Source organism: Mucor velutinosus (assembly GCF_035048745.1).
Source record: "Mucor velutinosus strain NIH1002 chromosome Unknown tig00000041, whole genome shotgun sequence".
NCBI lineage: Eukaryota > Fungi > Mucoromycota > Mucoromycetes > Mucorales > Mucoraceae > Mucor > Mucor velutinosus.
The window spans coordinates 2,707,048-2,720,168 of record NW_027041905.1 but is presented as its reverse complement, the minus strand read 5'-3'; the positions used below and the strand labels follow the sequence as shown (position 1 = coordinate 2,720,168).

The 13,121-nt window shown below is 36.2% G+C and overlaps 1 protein-coding gene across 1 annotated transcript; it reads left to right on the top strand.

The window, feature by feature from the left end:
• Positions 1-24: 24 nt before the first annotated feature.
• Positions 25-1,772, top strand: ATC70_001077 (uncharacterized protein; the record flags this gene model as incomplete). Its single annotated transcript, XM_064820481.1, has 4 exons — positions 25-121; positions 178-463; positions 524-629; positions 687-1,772. The coding sequence occupies 4 exons, from the start codon at positions 25-27 to the stop codon at positions 1,770-1,772; spliced, it is 1,575 nt and encodes a 524-aa protein (XP_064684401.1).
• Positions 1,773-13,121: the final 11,349 nt, after the last annotated feature.

Below are 13,121 nucleotides of genomic sequence, written 5' to 3'. Positions count from 1 at the left end.
GATTTTTTTTTCTTATACAAAAAAATGGTTAAAAGACTTAATGTCTACAATCATTTCACTGGCGGCAGTCTAGTCTTAGCGATCAATCTGGCTGCTGGTCTCAGTATTTTCTTCTTTGGTTGTATGTGATCTGATTAAACAAAGTCTGTCTTTTAAGATACTGAAAATGTTCATTAGATGATCAGGGCGTTATGGCCAGTGTAAACGTGTCTCCCGATTATAAGAATCTCATGGGATTACAAAACAACGAGGCACTACTGGGTGGTGTAGTCGCCGTGTATTATGCTGGCACTTTGATGGGCGCCTTGAGCGGTGGATCCATAAGTGACAAGATTGGCCGTATCAAGACTATTATATTGGGCTGCGCTATTGCTATCCTGGGTGCCTGCCTGCAAACATCTGCTCAGAATATTGCTTGGATGCTCTGCTCTCGTATCATTACTGGTGTGGGTACTGGCCATCTGTAAGTATACATTTTTGCATTACATTCGAGCATTGGATGCTGATCGTTCTGGTGTTGTAGTAATGCTGTGGTGCCTGTCTGGATTGCTGAAACTTCGCATCATACATCGCGTGGTGCTATGCTTGCTTCTGAATTTACCCTGAACATTTTTGGCGTTGTGGTTGCTGTAAGTTCGGGTTAATACAACGGGTAGAATATAACGCTCATTGCGCTTTGAATGTAGTATTGGCTGGGCTATGGTTTAGCAGATGTAGAAGGTGGATTCAGATGGAGATTTCCTATTGCCTTTCAATTGATCCCTCTGGTTATCCTTACAGTTGGCATTAATTTCTTTCCCGAATCACCCCGTTGGCTTCTGAAAAAGGGACGCACTGATGACGGCCTTCAAATTCTGGCTGCTCTTCGTGGTAAAGGTGATCCAAACCATCCCGATGTGTTGAGAGAGTATGAGGATATTGTGGCCAACATAAAGAAGGAAGAAAGTGAAGGTGAACCAGGTTATATCAGCATGATTTTGAAGCGAGACAAATTAAATATTGCTCGTCGTGTCCATCTGTCTATCTGGTTGCAGATCATTCAGGAATTAACGGGTATCGCATGTATCACTGTCTATGCTCCTTTGGTTTTCATGAGTGCAGGTTTCTCCGAGAAGACATCCCAATTGCTGTCTGGTGTCAATAACATCACATATATGCTTTCCACCCTTGTTGCTGTTTTCACTTTGGATAGATGGGGCAGAAGATTCACATTGTTCTACGGCGCTGTCTTGCAAGGTATTTCACTTATTATGGTTGCTGTTCTCACCAAGCCCGAGATCATGAATCAAAACCCTCTTGGCTATGGTATTGCGGCTACTGTTTTTACATTTGTGTATACCGCCCTCTTTGGTATGACCTGGCTAACTGTACCTTGGCTTTATCCTGTTGAAATCTATCCTACCAAAGTACGTGGAAAGGGTGGTGCCTACTCAGTTGTTGGCTGGTCCATTGGTAATGCTCTCGTTATGGAGATCACTCCTCCATTGATCTCTAGTATTGGCTGGATTACCTTTTTAATTTTTGCTGCCTTCAATTTCCTTGCTATTCCAATTGTCTGGGCGTTCTATCCCGAAACCAGTAACAAGACTTTGGAAGAACTAGATGTTGTCTTCTCTACTAAATCACTGTTGGTTTGGAATGCTGAAAAGGAGCTGGCTGCTGCAAAGGCTGCTAATGACGACGGCCTTCAGAGCGGCGAAAAGAAGGACGTTTTTACTCATACGAACGAAAAGAAGGAAGAAGGATCCGATCATAGCAGTATCTCATCATAAAATATTGACTTCAATTCTGAACAATATTCAAATATTACTACTACTCCCTACAGTTAAATCTTTGAACACCATTACACTAATAGCTACATTTAATATACTCTTGTAAATAAATCAATGAAAGAAAAATATCCTAAATTCTTTCGTTATAATAATAATTGATTCAGTTCGTATGAAAAAACCTTTCCTACTTTCTATTTCTCAACAGCAAACCCATCCAATCTAAAATTCAATTACACTATCGTTTTTCCCGCTTCAAATTGGTATAGGAACATGCTGCTTTCAAAGTGGTAGCATCAGTTTTCATGGTGTTATTCAACAAAAACATGTTTTTGCCACTGTAAACTCCAATTTGAGGGTGGAAAAAAACGATTTTTACAAAGCACCGTAGATGTCCCAACGAGGTCTCATTTTATAGAGCAAACAAAGAGGAACAAAATTTAATTAATGGAGAAGCCATGTTGAGTTGACAGTTGATCAAGAAATAGCGTCCAAACACTGTTCATTTATATTATATTGGCTACTTTACACTTTCCTCGCTTAATTTTTTGACAATCAATGTAGCGACTGAAAATCCGTCCATCATATGTATAGCAACCCCTCCAAGAGGATATATAATAATAATCCTAATATAAAGGTTTTAGCATTAACATAGAGCTTGGAATAGCTGTTCCACCTTTTTCGTAAAATGCGCAGCACAGCTTTAAATTTTTGCCATTCTACAACGAAGCAAGTTATCACTAAGCGGTTTTGAGTACAGCATTTTTCAGCATCTGACCCATCAATCTATTACGCGTAATCATTCTTAATCAGCAGGTTTTTATATGAAACTCATTACCCAAAGTTGGCTTATTTCGAAAACCTTCTATTTCTCAACAGCAAACCCATCCAATCTAAAATTCAATTACACTATCGTTTTTCCCGCTTCAAATTGGTATAGGAACATGCTGCTTTCAAAGTGGTAGCATCAGTTTTCATGGTGTTATTCAACAAAAACATGTTTTTGCCACTGTAAACTCCAATTTGAGGGTGGAAAAAAACGATTTTTACAAAGCACCGTAGATGTCCCAACGAGGTCTCATTTTATAGAGCAAACAAAGAGGAACAAAATTTAATTAATGGAGAAGCCATGTTGAGTTGACAGTTGATCAAGAAATAGCGTCCAAACACTGTTCATTTATATTATATTGGCTACTTTACACTTTCCTCGCTTAATTTTTTGACAATCAATGTAGCGACTGAAAATCCGTCCATCATATGTATAGCAACCCCTCCAAGAGGATATATAATAATAATCCTAATATAAAGGTTTTAGCATTAACATAGAGCTTGGAATAGCTGTTCCACCTTTTTCGTAAAATGCGCAGCACAGCTTTAAATTTTTGCCATTCTACAACGAAGCAAGTTATCACTAAGCGGTTTTGAGTACAGCATTTTTCAGCATCTGACCCATCAATCTATTACGCGTAATCATTCTTAATCAGCAGGTTTTTATATGAAACTCATTACCCAAAGTTGGCTTATTTCGAAAACCTTCTATTTCTCAACAGCAAACCCATCCAATCTAAAATTCAATTACACTATCGTTTTTCCCGCTTCAAATTGGTATAGGAACATGCTGCTTTCAAAGTGGTAGCATCAGTTTTCATGGTGTTATTCAACAAAAACATGTTTTTGCCACTGTAAACTCCAATTTGAGGGTGGAAAAAAACGATTTTTACAAAGCACCGTAGATGTCCCAACGAGGTCTCATTTTATAGAGCAAACAAAGAGGAACAAAATTTAATTAATGGAGAAGCCATGTTGAGTTGACAGTTGATCAAGAAATAGCGTCCAAACACTGTTCATTTATATTATATTGGCTACTTTACACTTTCCTCGCTTAATTTTTTGACAATCAATGTAGCGACTGAAAATCCGTCCATCATATGTATAGCAACCCCTCCAAGAGGATATATAATAATAATCCTAATATAAAGGTTTTAGCATTAACATAGAGCTTGGAATAGCTGTTCCACCTTTTTCGTAAAATGCGCAGCACAGCTTTAAATTTTTGCCATTCTACAACGAAGCAAGTTATCACTAAGCGGTTTTGAGTACAGCATTTTTCAGCATCTGACCCATCAATCTATTACGCGTAATCATTCTTAATCAGCAGGTTTTTATATGAAACTCATTACCCAAAGTTGGCTTATTTCGAAAACCTTCTATTTCTCAACAGCAAACCCATCCAATCTAAAATTCAATTACACTATCGTTTTTCCCGCTTCAAATTGGTATAGGAACATGCTGCTTTCAAAGTGGTAGCATCAGTTTTCATGGTGTTATTCAACAAAAACATGTTTTTGCCACTGTAAACTCCAATTTGAGGGTGGAAAAAAACGATTTTTACAAAGCACCGTAGATGTCCCAACGAGGTCTCATTTTATAGAGCAAACAAAGAGGAACAAAATTTAATTAATGGAGAAGCCATGTTGAGTTGACAGTTGATCAAGAAATAGCGTCCAAACACTGTTCATTTATATTATATTGGCTACTTTACACTTTCCTCGCTTAATTTTTTGACAATCAATGTAGCGACTGAAAATCCGTCCATCATATGTATAGCAACCCCTCCAAGAGGATATATAATAATAATCCTAATATAAAGGTTTTAGCATTAACATAGAGCTTGGAATAGCTGTTCCACCTTTTTCGTAAAATGCGCAGCACAGCTTTAAATTTTTGCCATTCTACAACGAAGCAAGTTATCACTAAGCGGTTTTGAGTACAGCATTTTTCAGCATCTGACCCATCAATCTATTACGCGTAATCATTCTTAATCAGCAGGTTTTTATATGAAACTCATTACCCAAAGTTGGCTTATTTCGAAAACCTTCTATTTCTCAACAGCAAACCCATCCAATCTAAAATTCAATTACACTATCGTTTTTCCCGCTTCAAATTGGTATAGGAACATGCTGCTTTCAAAGTGGTAGCATCAGTTTTCATGGTGTTATTCAACAAAAACATGTTTTTGCCACTGTAAACTCCAATTTGAGGGTGGAAAAAAACGATTTTTACAAAGCACCGTAGATGTCCCAACGAGGTCTCATTTTATAGAGCAAACAAAGAGGAACAAAATTTAATTAATGGAGAAGCCATGTTGAGTTGACAGTTGATCAAGAAATAGCGTCCAAACACTGTTCATTTATATTATATTGGCTACTTTACACTTTCCTCGCTTAATTTTTTGACAATCAATGTAGCGACTGAAAATCCGTCCATCATATGTATAGCAACCCCTCCAAGAGGATATATAATAATAATCCTAATATAAAGGTTTTAGCATTAACATAGAGCTTGGAATAGCTGTTCCACCTTTTTCGTAAAATGCGCAGCACAGCTTTAAATTTTTGCCATTCTACAACGAAGCAAGTTATCACTAAGCGGTTTTGAGTACAGCATTTTTCAGCATCTGACCCATCAATCTATTACGCGTAATCATTCTTAATCAGCAGGTTTTTATATGAAACTCATTACCCAAAGTTGGCTTATTTCGAAAACCTTCTATTTCTCAACAGCAAACCCATCCAATCTAAAATTCAATTACACTATCGTTTTTCCCGCTTCAAATTGGTATAGGAACATGCTGCTTTCAAAGTGGTAGCATCAGTTTTCATGGTGTTATTCAACAAAAACATGTTTTTGCCACTGTAAACTCCAATTTGAGGGTGGAAAAAAACGATTTTTACAAAGCACCGTAGATGTCCCAACGAGGTCTCATTTTATAGAGCAAACAAAGAGGAACAAAATTTAATTAATGGAGAAGCCATGTTGAGTTGACAGTTGATCAAGAAATAGCGTCCAAACACTGTTCATTTATATTATATTGGCTACTTTACACTTTCCTCGCTTAATTTTTTGACAATCAATGTAGCGACTGAAAATCCGTCCATCATATGTATAGCAACCCCTCCAAGAGGATATATAATAATAATCCTAATATAAAGGTTTTAGCATTAACATAGAGCTTGGAATAGCTGTTCCACCTTTTTCGTAAAATGCGCAGCACAGCTTTAAATTTTTGCCATTCTACAACGAAGCAAGTTATCACTAAGCGGTTTTGAGTACAGCATTTTTCAGCATCTGACCCATCAATCTATTACGCGTAATCATTCTTAATCAGCAGGTTTTTATATGAAACTCATTACCCAAAGTTGGCTTATTTCGAAAACCTTCTATTTCTCAACAGCAAACCCATCCAATCTAAAATTCAATTACACTATCGTTTTTCCCGCTTCAAATTGGTATAGGAACATGCTGCTTTCAAAGTGGTAGCATCAGTTTTCATGGTGTTATTCAACAAAAACATGTTTTTGCCACTGTAAACTCCAATTTGAGGGTGGAAAAAAACGATTTTTACAAAGCACCGTAGATGTCCCAACGAGGTCTCATTTTATAGAGCAAACAAAGAGGAACAAAATTTAATTAATGGAGAAGCCATGTTGAGTTGACAGTTGATCAAGAAATAGCGTCCAAACACTGTTCATTTATATTATATTGGCTACTTTACACTTTCCTCGCTTAATTTTTTGACAATCAATGTAGCGACTGAAAATCCGTCCATCATATGTATAGCAACCCCTCCAAGAGGATATATAATAATAATCCTAATATAAAGGTTTTAGCATTAACATAGAGCTTGGAATAGCTGTTCCACCTTTTTCGTAAAATGCGCAGCACAGCTTTAAATTTTTGCCATTCTACAACGAAGCAAGTTATCACTAAGCGGTTTTGAGTACAGCATTTTTCAGCATCTGACCCATCAATCTATTACGCGTAATCATTCTTAATCAGCAGGTTTTTATATGAAACTCATTACCCAAAGTTGGCTTATTTCGAAAACCTTCTATTTCTCAACAGCAAACCCATCCAATCTAAAATTCAATTACACTATCGTTTTTCCCGCTTCAAATTGGTATAGGAACATGCTGCTTTCAAAGTGGTAGCATCAGTTTTCATGGTGTTATTCAACAAAAACATGTTTTTGCCACTGTAAACTCCAATTTGAGGGTGGAAAAAAACGATTTTTACAAAGCACCGTAGATGTCCCAACGAGGTCTCATTTTATAGAGCAAACAAAGAGGAACAAAATTTAATTAATGGAGAAGCCATGTTGAGTTGACAGTTGATCAAGAAATAGCGTCCAAACACTGTTCATTTATATTATATTGGCTACTTTACACTTTCCTCGCTTAATTTTTTGACAATCAATGTAGCGACTGAAAATCCGTCCATCATATGTATAGCAACCCCTCCAAGAGGATATATAATAATAATCCTAATATAAAGGTTTTAGCATTAACATAGAGCTTGGAATAGCTGTTCCACCTTTTTCGTAAAATGCGCAGCACAGCTTTAAATTTTTGCCATTCTACAACGAAGCAAGTTATCACTAAGCGGTTTTGAGTACAGCATTTTTCAGCATCTGACCCATCAATCTATTACGCGTAATCATTCTTAATCAGCAGGTTTTTATATGAAACTCATTACCCAAAGTTGGCTTATTTCGAAAACCTTCTATTTCTCAACAGCAAACCCATCCAATCTAAAATTCAATTACACTATCGTTTTTCCCGCTTCAAATTGGTATAGGAACATGCTGCTTTCAAAGTGGTAGCATCAGTTTTCATGGTGTTATTCAACAAAAACATGTTTTTGCCACTGTAAACTCCAATTTGAGGGTGGAAAAAAACGATTTTTACAAAGCACCGTAGATGTCCCAACGAGGTCTCATTTTATAGAGCAAACAAAGAGGAACAAAATTTAATTAATGGAGAAGCCATGTTGAGTTGACAGTTGATCAAGAAATAGCGTCCAAACACTGTTCATTTATATTATATTGGCTACTTTACACTTTCCTCGCTTAATTTTTTGACAATCAATGTAGCGACTGAAAATCCGTCCATCATATGTATAGCAACCCCTCCAAGAGGATATATAATAATAATCCTAATATAAAGGTTTTAGCATTAACATAGAGCTTGGAATAGCTGTTCCACCTTTTTCGTAAAATGCGCAGCACAGCTTTAAATTTTTGCCATTCTACAACGAAGCAAGTTATCACTAAGCGGTTTTGAGTACAGCATTTTTCAGCATCTGACCCATCAATCTATTACGCGTAATCATTCTTAATCAGCAGGTTTTTATATGAAACTCATTACCCAAAGTTGGCTTATTTCGAAAACCTTCTATTTCTCAACAGCAAACCCATCCAATCTAAAATTCAATTACACTATCGTTTTTCCCGCTTCAAATTGGTATAGGAACATGCTGCTTTCAAAGTGGTAGCATCAGTTTTCATGGTGTTATTCAACAAAAACATGTTTTTGCCACTGTAAACTCCAATTTGAGGGTGGAAAAAAACGATTTTTACAAAGCACCGTAGATGTCCCAACGAGGTCTCATTTTATAGAGCAAACAAAGAGGAACAAAATTTAATTAATGGAGAAGCCATGTTGAGTTGACAGTTGATCAAGAAATAGCGTCCAAACACTGTTCATTTATATTATATTGGCTACTTTACACTTTCCTCGCTTAATTTTTTGACAATCAATGTAGCGACTGAAAATCCGTCCATCATATGTATAGCAACCCCTCCAAGAGGATATATAATAATAATCCTAATATAAAGGTTTTAGCATTAACATAGAGCTTGGAATAGCTGTTCCACCTTTTTCGTAAAATGCGCAGCACAGCTTTAAATTTTTGCCATTCTACAACGAAGCAAGTTATCACTAAGCGGTTTTGAGTACAGCATTTTTCAGCATCTGACCCATCAATCTATTACGCGTAATCATTCTTAATCAGCAGGTTTTTATATGAAACTCATTACCCAAAGTTGGCTTATTTCGAAAACCTTCTATTTCTCAACAGCAAACCCATCCAATCTAAAATTCAATTACACTATCGTTTTTCCCGCTTCAAATTGGTATAGGAACATGCTGCTTTCAAAGTGGTAGCATCAGTTTTCATGGTGTTATTCAACAAAAACATGTTTTTGCCACTGTAAACTCCAATTTGAGGGTGGAAAAAAACGATTTTTACAAAGCACCGTAGATGTCCCAACGAGGTCTCATTTTATAGAGCAAACAAAGAGGAACAAAATTTAATTAATGGAGAAGCCATGTTGAGTTGACAGTTGATCAAGAAATAGCGTCCAAACACTGTTCATTTATATTATATTGGCTACTTTACACTTTCCTCGCTTAATTTTTTGACAATCAATGTAGCGACTGAAAATCCGTCCATCATATGTATAGCAACCCCTCCAAGAGGATATATAATAATAATCCTAATATAAAGGTTTTAGCATTAACATAGAGCTTGGAATAGCTGTTCCACCTTTTTCGTAAAATGCGCAGCACAGCTTTAAATTTTTGCCATTCTACAACGAAGCAAGTTATCACTAAGCGGTTTTGAGTACAGCATTTTTCAGCATCTGACCCATCAATCTATTACGCGTAATCATTCTTAATCAGCAGGTTTTTATATGAAACTCATTACCCAAAGTTGGCTTATTTCGAAAACCTTCTATTTCTCAACAGCAAACCCATCCAATCTAAAATTCAATTACACTATCGTTTTTCCCGCTTCAAATTGGTATAGGAACATGCTGCTTTCAAAGTGGTAGCATCAGTTTTCATGGTGTTATTCAACAAAAACATGTTTTTGCCACTGTAAACTCCAATTTGAGGGTGGAAAAAAACGATTTTTACAAAGCACCGTAGATGTCCCAACGAGGTCTCATTTTATAGAGCAAACAAAGAGGAACAAAATTTAATTAATGGAGAAGCCATGTTGAGTTGACAGTTGATCAAGAAATAGCGTCCAAACACTGTTCATTTATATTATATTGGCTACTTTACACTTTCCTCGCTTAATTTTTTGACAATCAATGTAGCGACTGAAAATCCGTCCATCATATGTATAGCAACCCCTCCAAGAGGATATATAATAATAATCCTAATATAAAGGTTTTAGCATTAACATAGAGCTTGGAATAGCTGTTCCACCTTTTTCGTAAAATGCGCAGCACAGCTTTAAATTTTTGCCATTCTACAACGAAGCAAGTTATCACTAAGCGGTTTTGAGTACAGCATTTTTCAGCATCTGACCCATCAATCTATTACGCGTAATCATTCTTAATCAGCAGGTTTTTATATGAAACTCATTACCCAAAGTTGGCTTATTTCGAAAACCTTCTATTTCTCAACAGCAAACCCATCCAATCTAAAATTCAATTACACTATCGTTTTTCCCGCTTCAAATTGGTATAGGAACATGCTGCTTTCAAAGTGGTAGCATCAGTTTTCATGGTGTTATTCAACAAAAACATGTTTTTGCCACTGTAAACTCCAATTTGAGGGTGGAAAAAAACGATTTTTACAAAGCACCGTAGATGTCCCAACGAGGTCTCATTTTATAGAGCAAACAAAGAGGAACAAAATTTAATTAATGGAGAAGCCATGTTGAGTTGACAGTTGATCAAGAAATAGCGTCCAAACACTGTTCATTTATATTATATTGGCTACTTTACACTTTCCTCGCTTAATTTTTTGACAATCAATGTAGCGACTGAAAATCCGTCCATCATATGTATAGCAACCCCTCCAAGAGGATATATAATAATAATCCTAATATAAAGGTTTTAGCATTAACATAGAGCTTGGAATAGCTGTTCCACCTTTTTCGTAAAATGCGCAGCACAGCTTTAAATTTTTGCCATTCTACAACGAAGCAAGTTATCACTAAGCGGTTTTGAGTACAGCATTTTTCAGCATCTGACCCATCAATCTATTACGCGTAATCATTCTTAATCAGCAGGTTTTTATATGAAACTCATTACCCAAAGTTGGCTTATTTCGAAAACCTTCTATTTCTCAACAGCAAACCCATCCAATCTAAAATTCAATTACACTATCGTTTTTCCCGCTTCAAATTGGTATAGGAACATGCTGCTTTCAAAGTGGTAGCATCAGTTTTCATGGTGTTATTCAACAAAAACATGTTTTTGCCACTGTAAACTCCAATTTGAGGGTGGAAAAAAACGATTTTTACAAAGCACCGTAGATGTCCCAACGAGGTCTCATTTTATAGAGCAAACAAAGAGGAACAAAATTTAATTAATGGAGAAGCCATGTTGAGTTGACAGTTGATCAAGAAATAGCGTCCAAACACTGTTCATTTATATTATATTGGCTACTTTACACTTTCCTCGCTTAATTTTTTGACAATCAATGTAGCGACTGAAAATCCGTCCATCATATGTATAGCAACCCCTCCAAGAGGATATATAATAATAATCCTAATATAAAGGTTTTAGCATTAACATAGAGCTTGGAATAGCTGTTCCACCTTTTTCGTAAAATGCGCAGCACAGCTTTAAATTTTTGCCATTCTACAACGAAGCAAGTTATCACTAAGCGGTTTTGAGTACAGCATTTTTCAGCATCTGACCCATCAATCTATTACGCGTAATCATTCTTAATCAGCAGGTTTTTATATGAAACTCATTACCCAAAGTTGGCTTATTTCGAAAACCTTCTATTTCTCAACAGCAAACCCATCCAATCTAAAATTCAATTACACTATCGTTTTTCCCGCTTCAAATTGGTATAGGAACATGCTGCTTTCAAAGTGGTAGCATCAGTTTTCATGGTGTTATTCAACAAAAACATGTTTTTGCCACTGTAAACTCCAATTTGAGGGTGGAAAAAAACGATTTTTACAAAGCACCGTAGATGTCCCAACGAGGTCTCATTTTATAGAGCAAACAAAGAGGAACAAAATTTAATTAATGGAGAAGCCATGTTGAGTTGACAGTTGATCAAGAAATAGCGTCCAAACACTGTTCATTTATATTATATTGGCTACTTTACACTTTCCTCGCTTAATTTTTTGACAATCAATGTAGCGACTGAAAATCCGTCCATCATATGTATAGCAACCCCTCCAAGAGGATATATAATAATAATCCTAATATAAAGGTTTTAGCATTAACATAGAGCTTGGAATAGCTGTTCCACCTTTTTCGTAAAATGCGCAGCACAGCTTTAAATTTTTGCCATTCTACAACGAAGCAAGTTATCACTAAGCGGTTTTGAGTACAGCATTTTTCAGCATCTGACCCATCAATCTATTACGCGTAATCATTCTTAATCAGCAGGTTTTTATATGAAACTCATTACCCAAAGTTGGCTTATTTCGAAAACCTTCTATTTCTCAACAGCAAACCCATCCAATCTAAAATTCAATTACACTATCGTTTTTCCCGCTTCAAATTGGTATAGGAACATGCTGCTTTCAAAGTGGTAGCATCAGTTTTCATGGTGTTATTCAACAAAAACATGTTTTTGCCACTGTAAACTCCAATTTGAGGGTGGAAAAAAACGATTTTTACAAAGCACCGTAGATGTCCCAACGAGGTCTCATTTTATAGAGCAAACAAAGAGGAACAAAATTTAATTAATGGAGAAGCCATGTTGAGTTGACAGTTGATCAAGAAATAGCGTCCAAACACTGTTCATTTATATTATATTGGCTACTTTACACTTTCCTCGCTTAATTTTTTGACAATCAATGTAGCGACTGAAAATCCGTCCATCATATGTATAGCAACCCCTCCAAGAGGATATATAATAATAATCCTAATATAAAGGTTTTAGCATTAACATAGAGCTTGGAATAGCTGTTCCACCTTTTTCGTAAAATGCGCAGCACAGCTTTAAATTTTTGCCATTCTACAACGAAGCAAGTTATCACTAAGCGGTTTTGAGTACAGCATTTTTCAGCATCTGACCCATCAATCTATTACGCGTAATCATTCTTAATCAGCAGGTTTTTATATGAAACTCATTACCCAAAGTTGGCTTATTTCGAAAACCTTCTATTTCTCAACAGCAAACCCATCCAATCTAAAATTCAATTACACTATCGTTTTTCCCGCTTCAAATTGGTATAGGAACATGCTGCTTTCAAAGTGGTAGCATCAGTTTTCATGGTGTTATTCAACAAAAACATGTTTTTGCCACTGTAAACTCCAATTTGAGGGTGGAAAAAAACGATTTTTACAAAGCACCGTAGATGTCCCAACGAGGTCTCATTTTATAGAGCAAACAAAGAGGAACAAAATTTAATTAATGGAGAAGCCATGTTGAGTTGACAGTTGATCAAGAAATAGCGTCCAAACACTGTTCATTTATATTATATTGGCTACTTTACACTTTCCTCGCTTAATTTTTTGACAATCAATGTAGCGACTGAAAATCCGTCCATCATATGTATAGCAACCCCTCCAAGAGGATATAT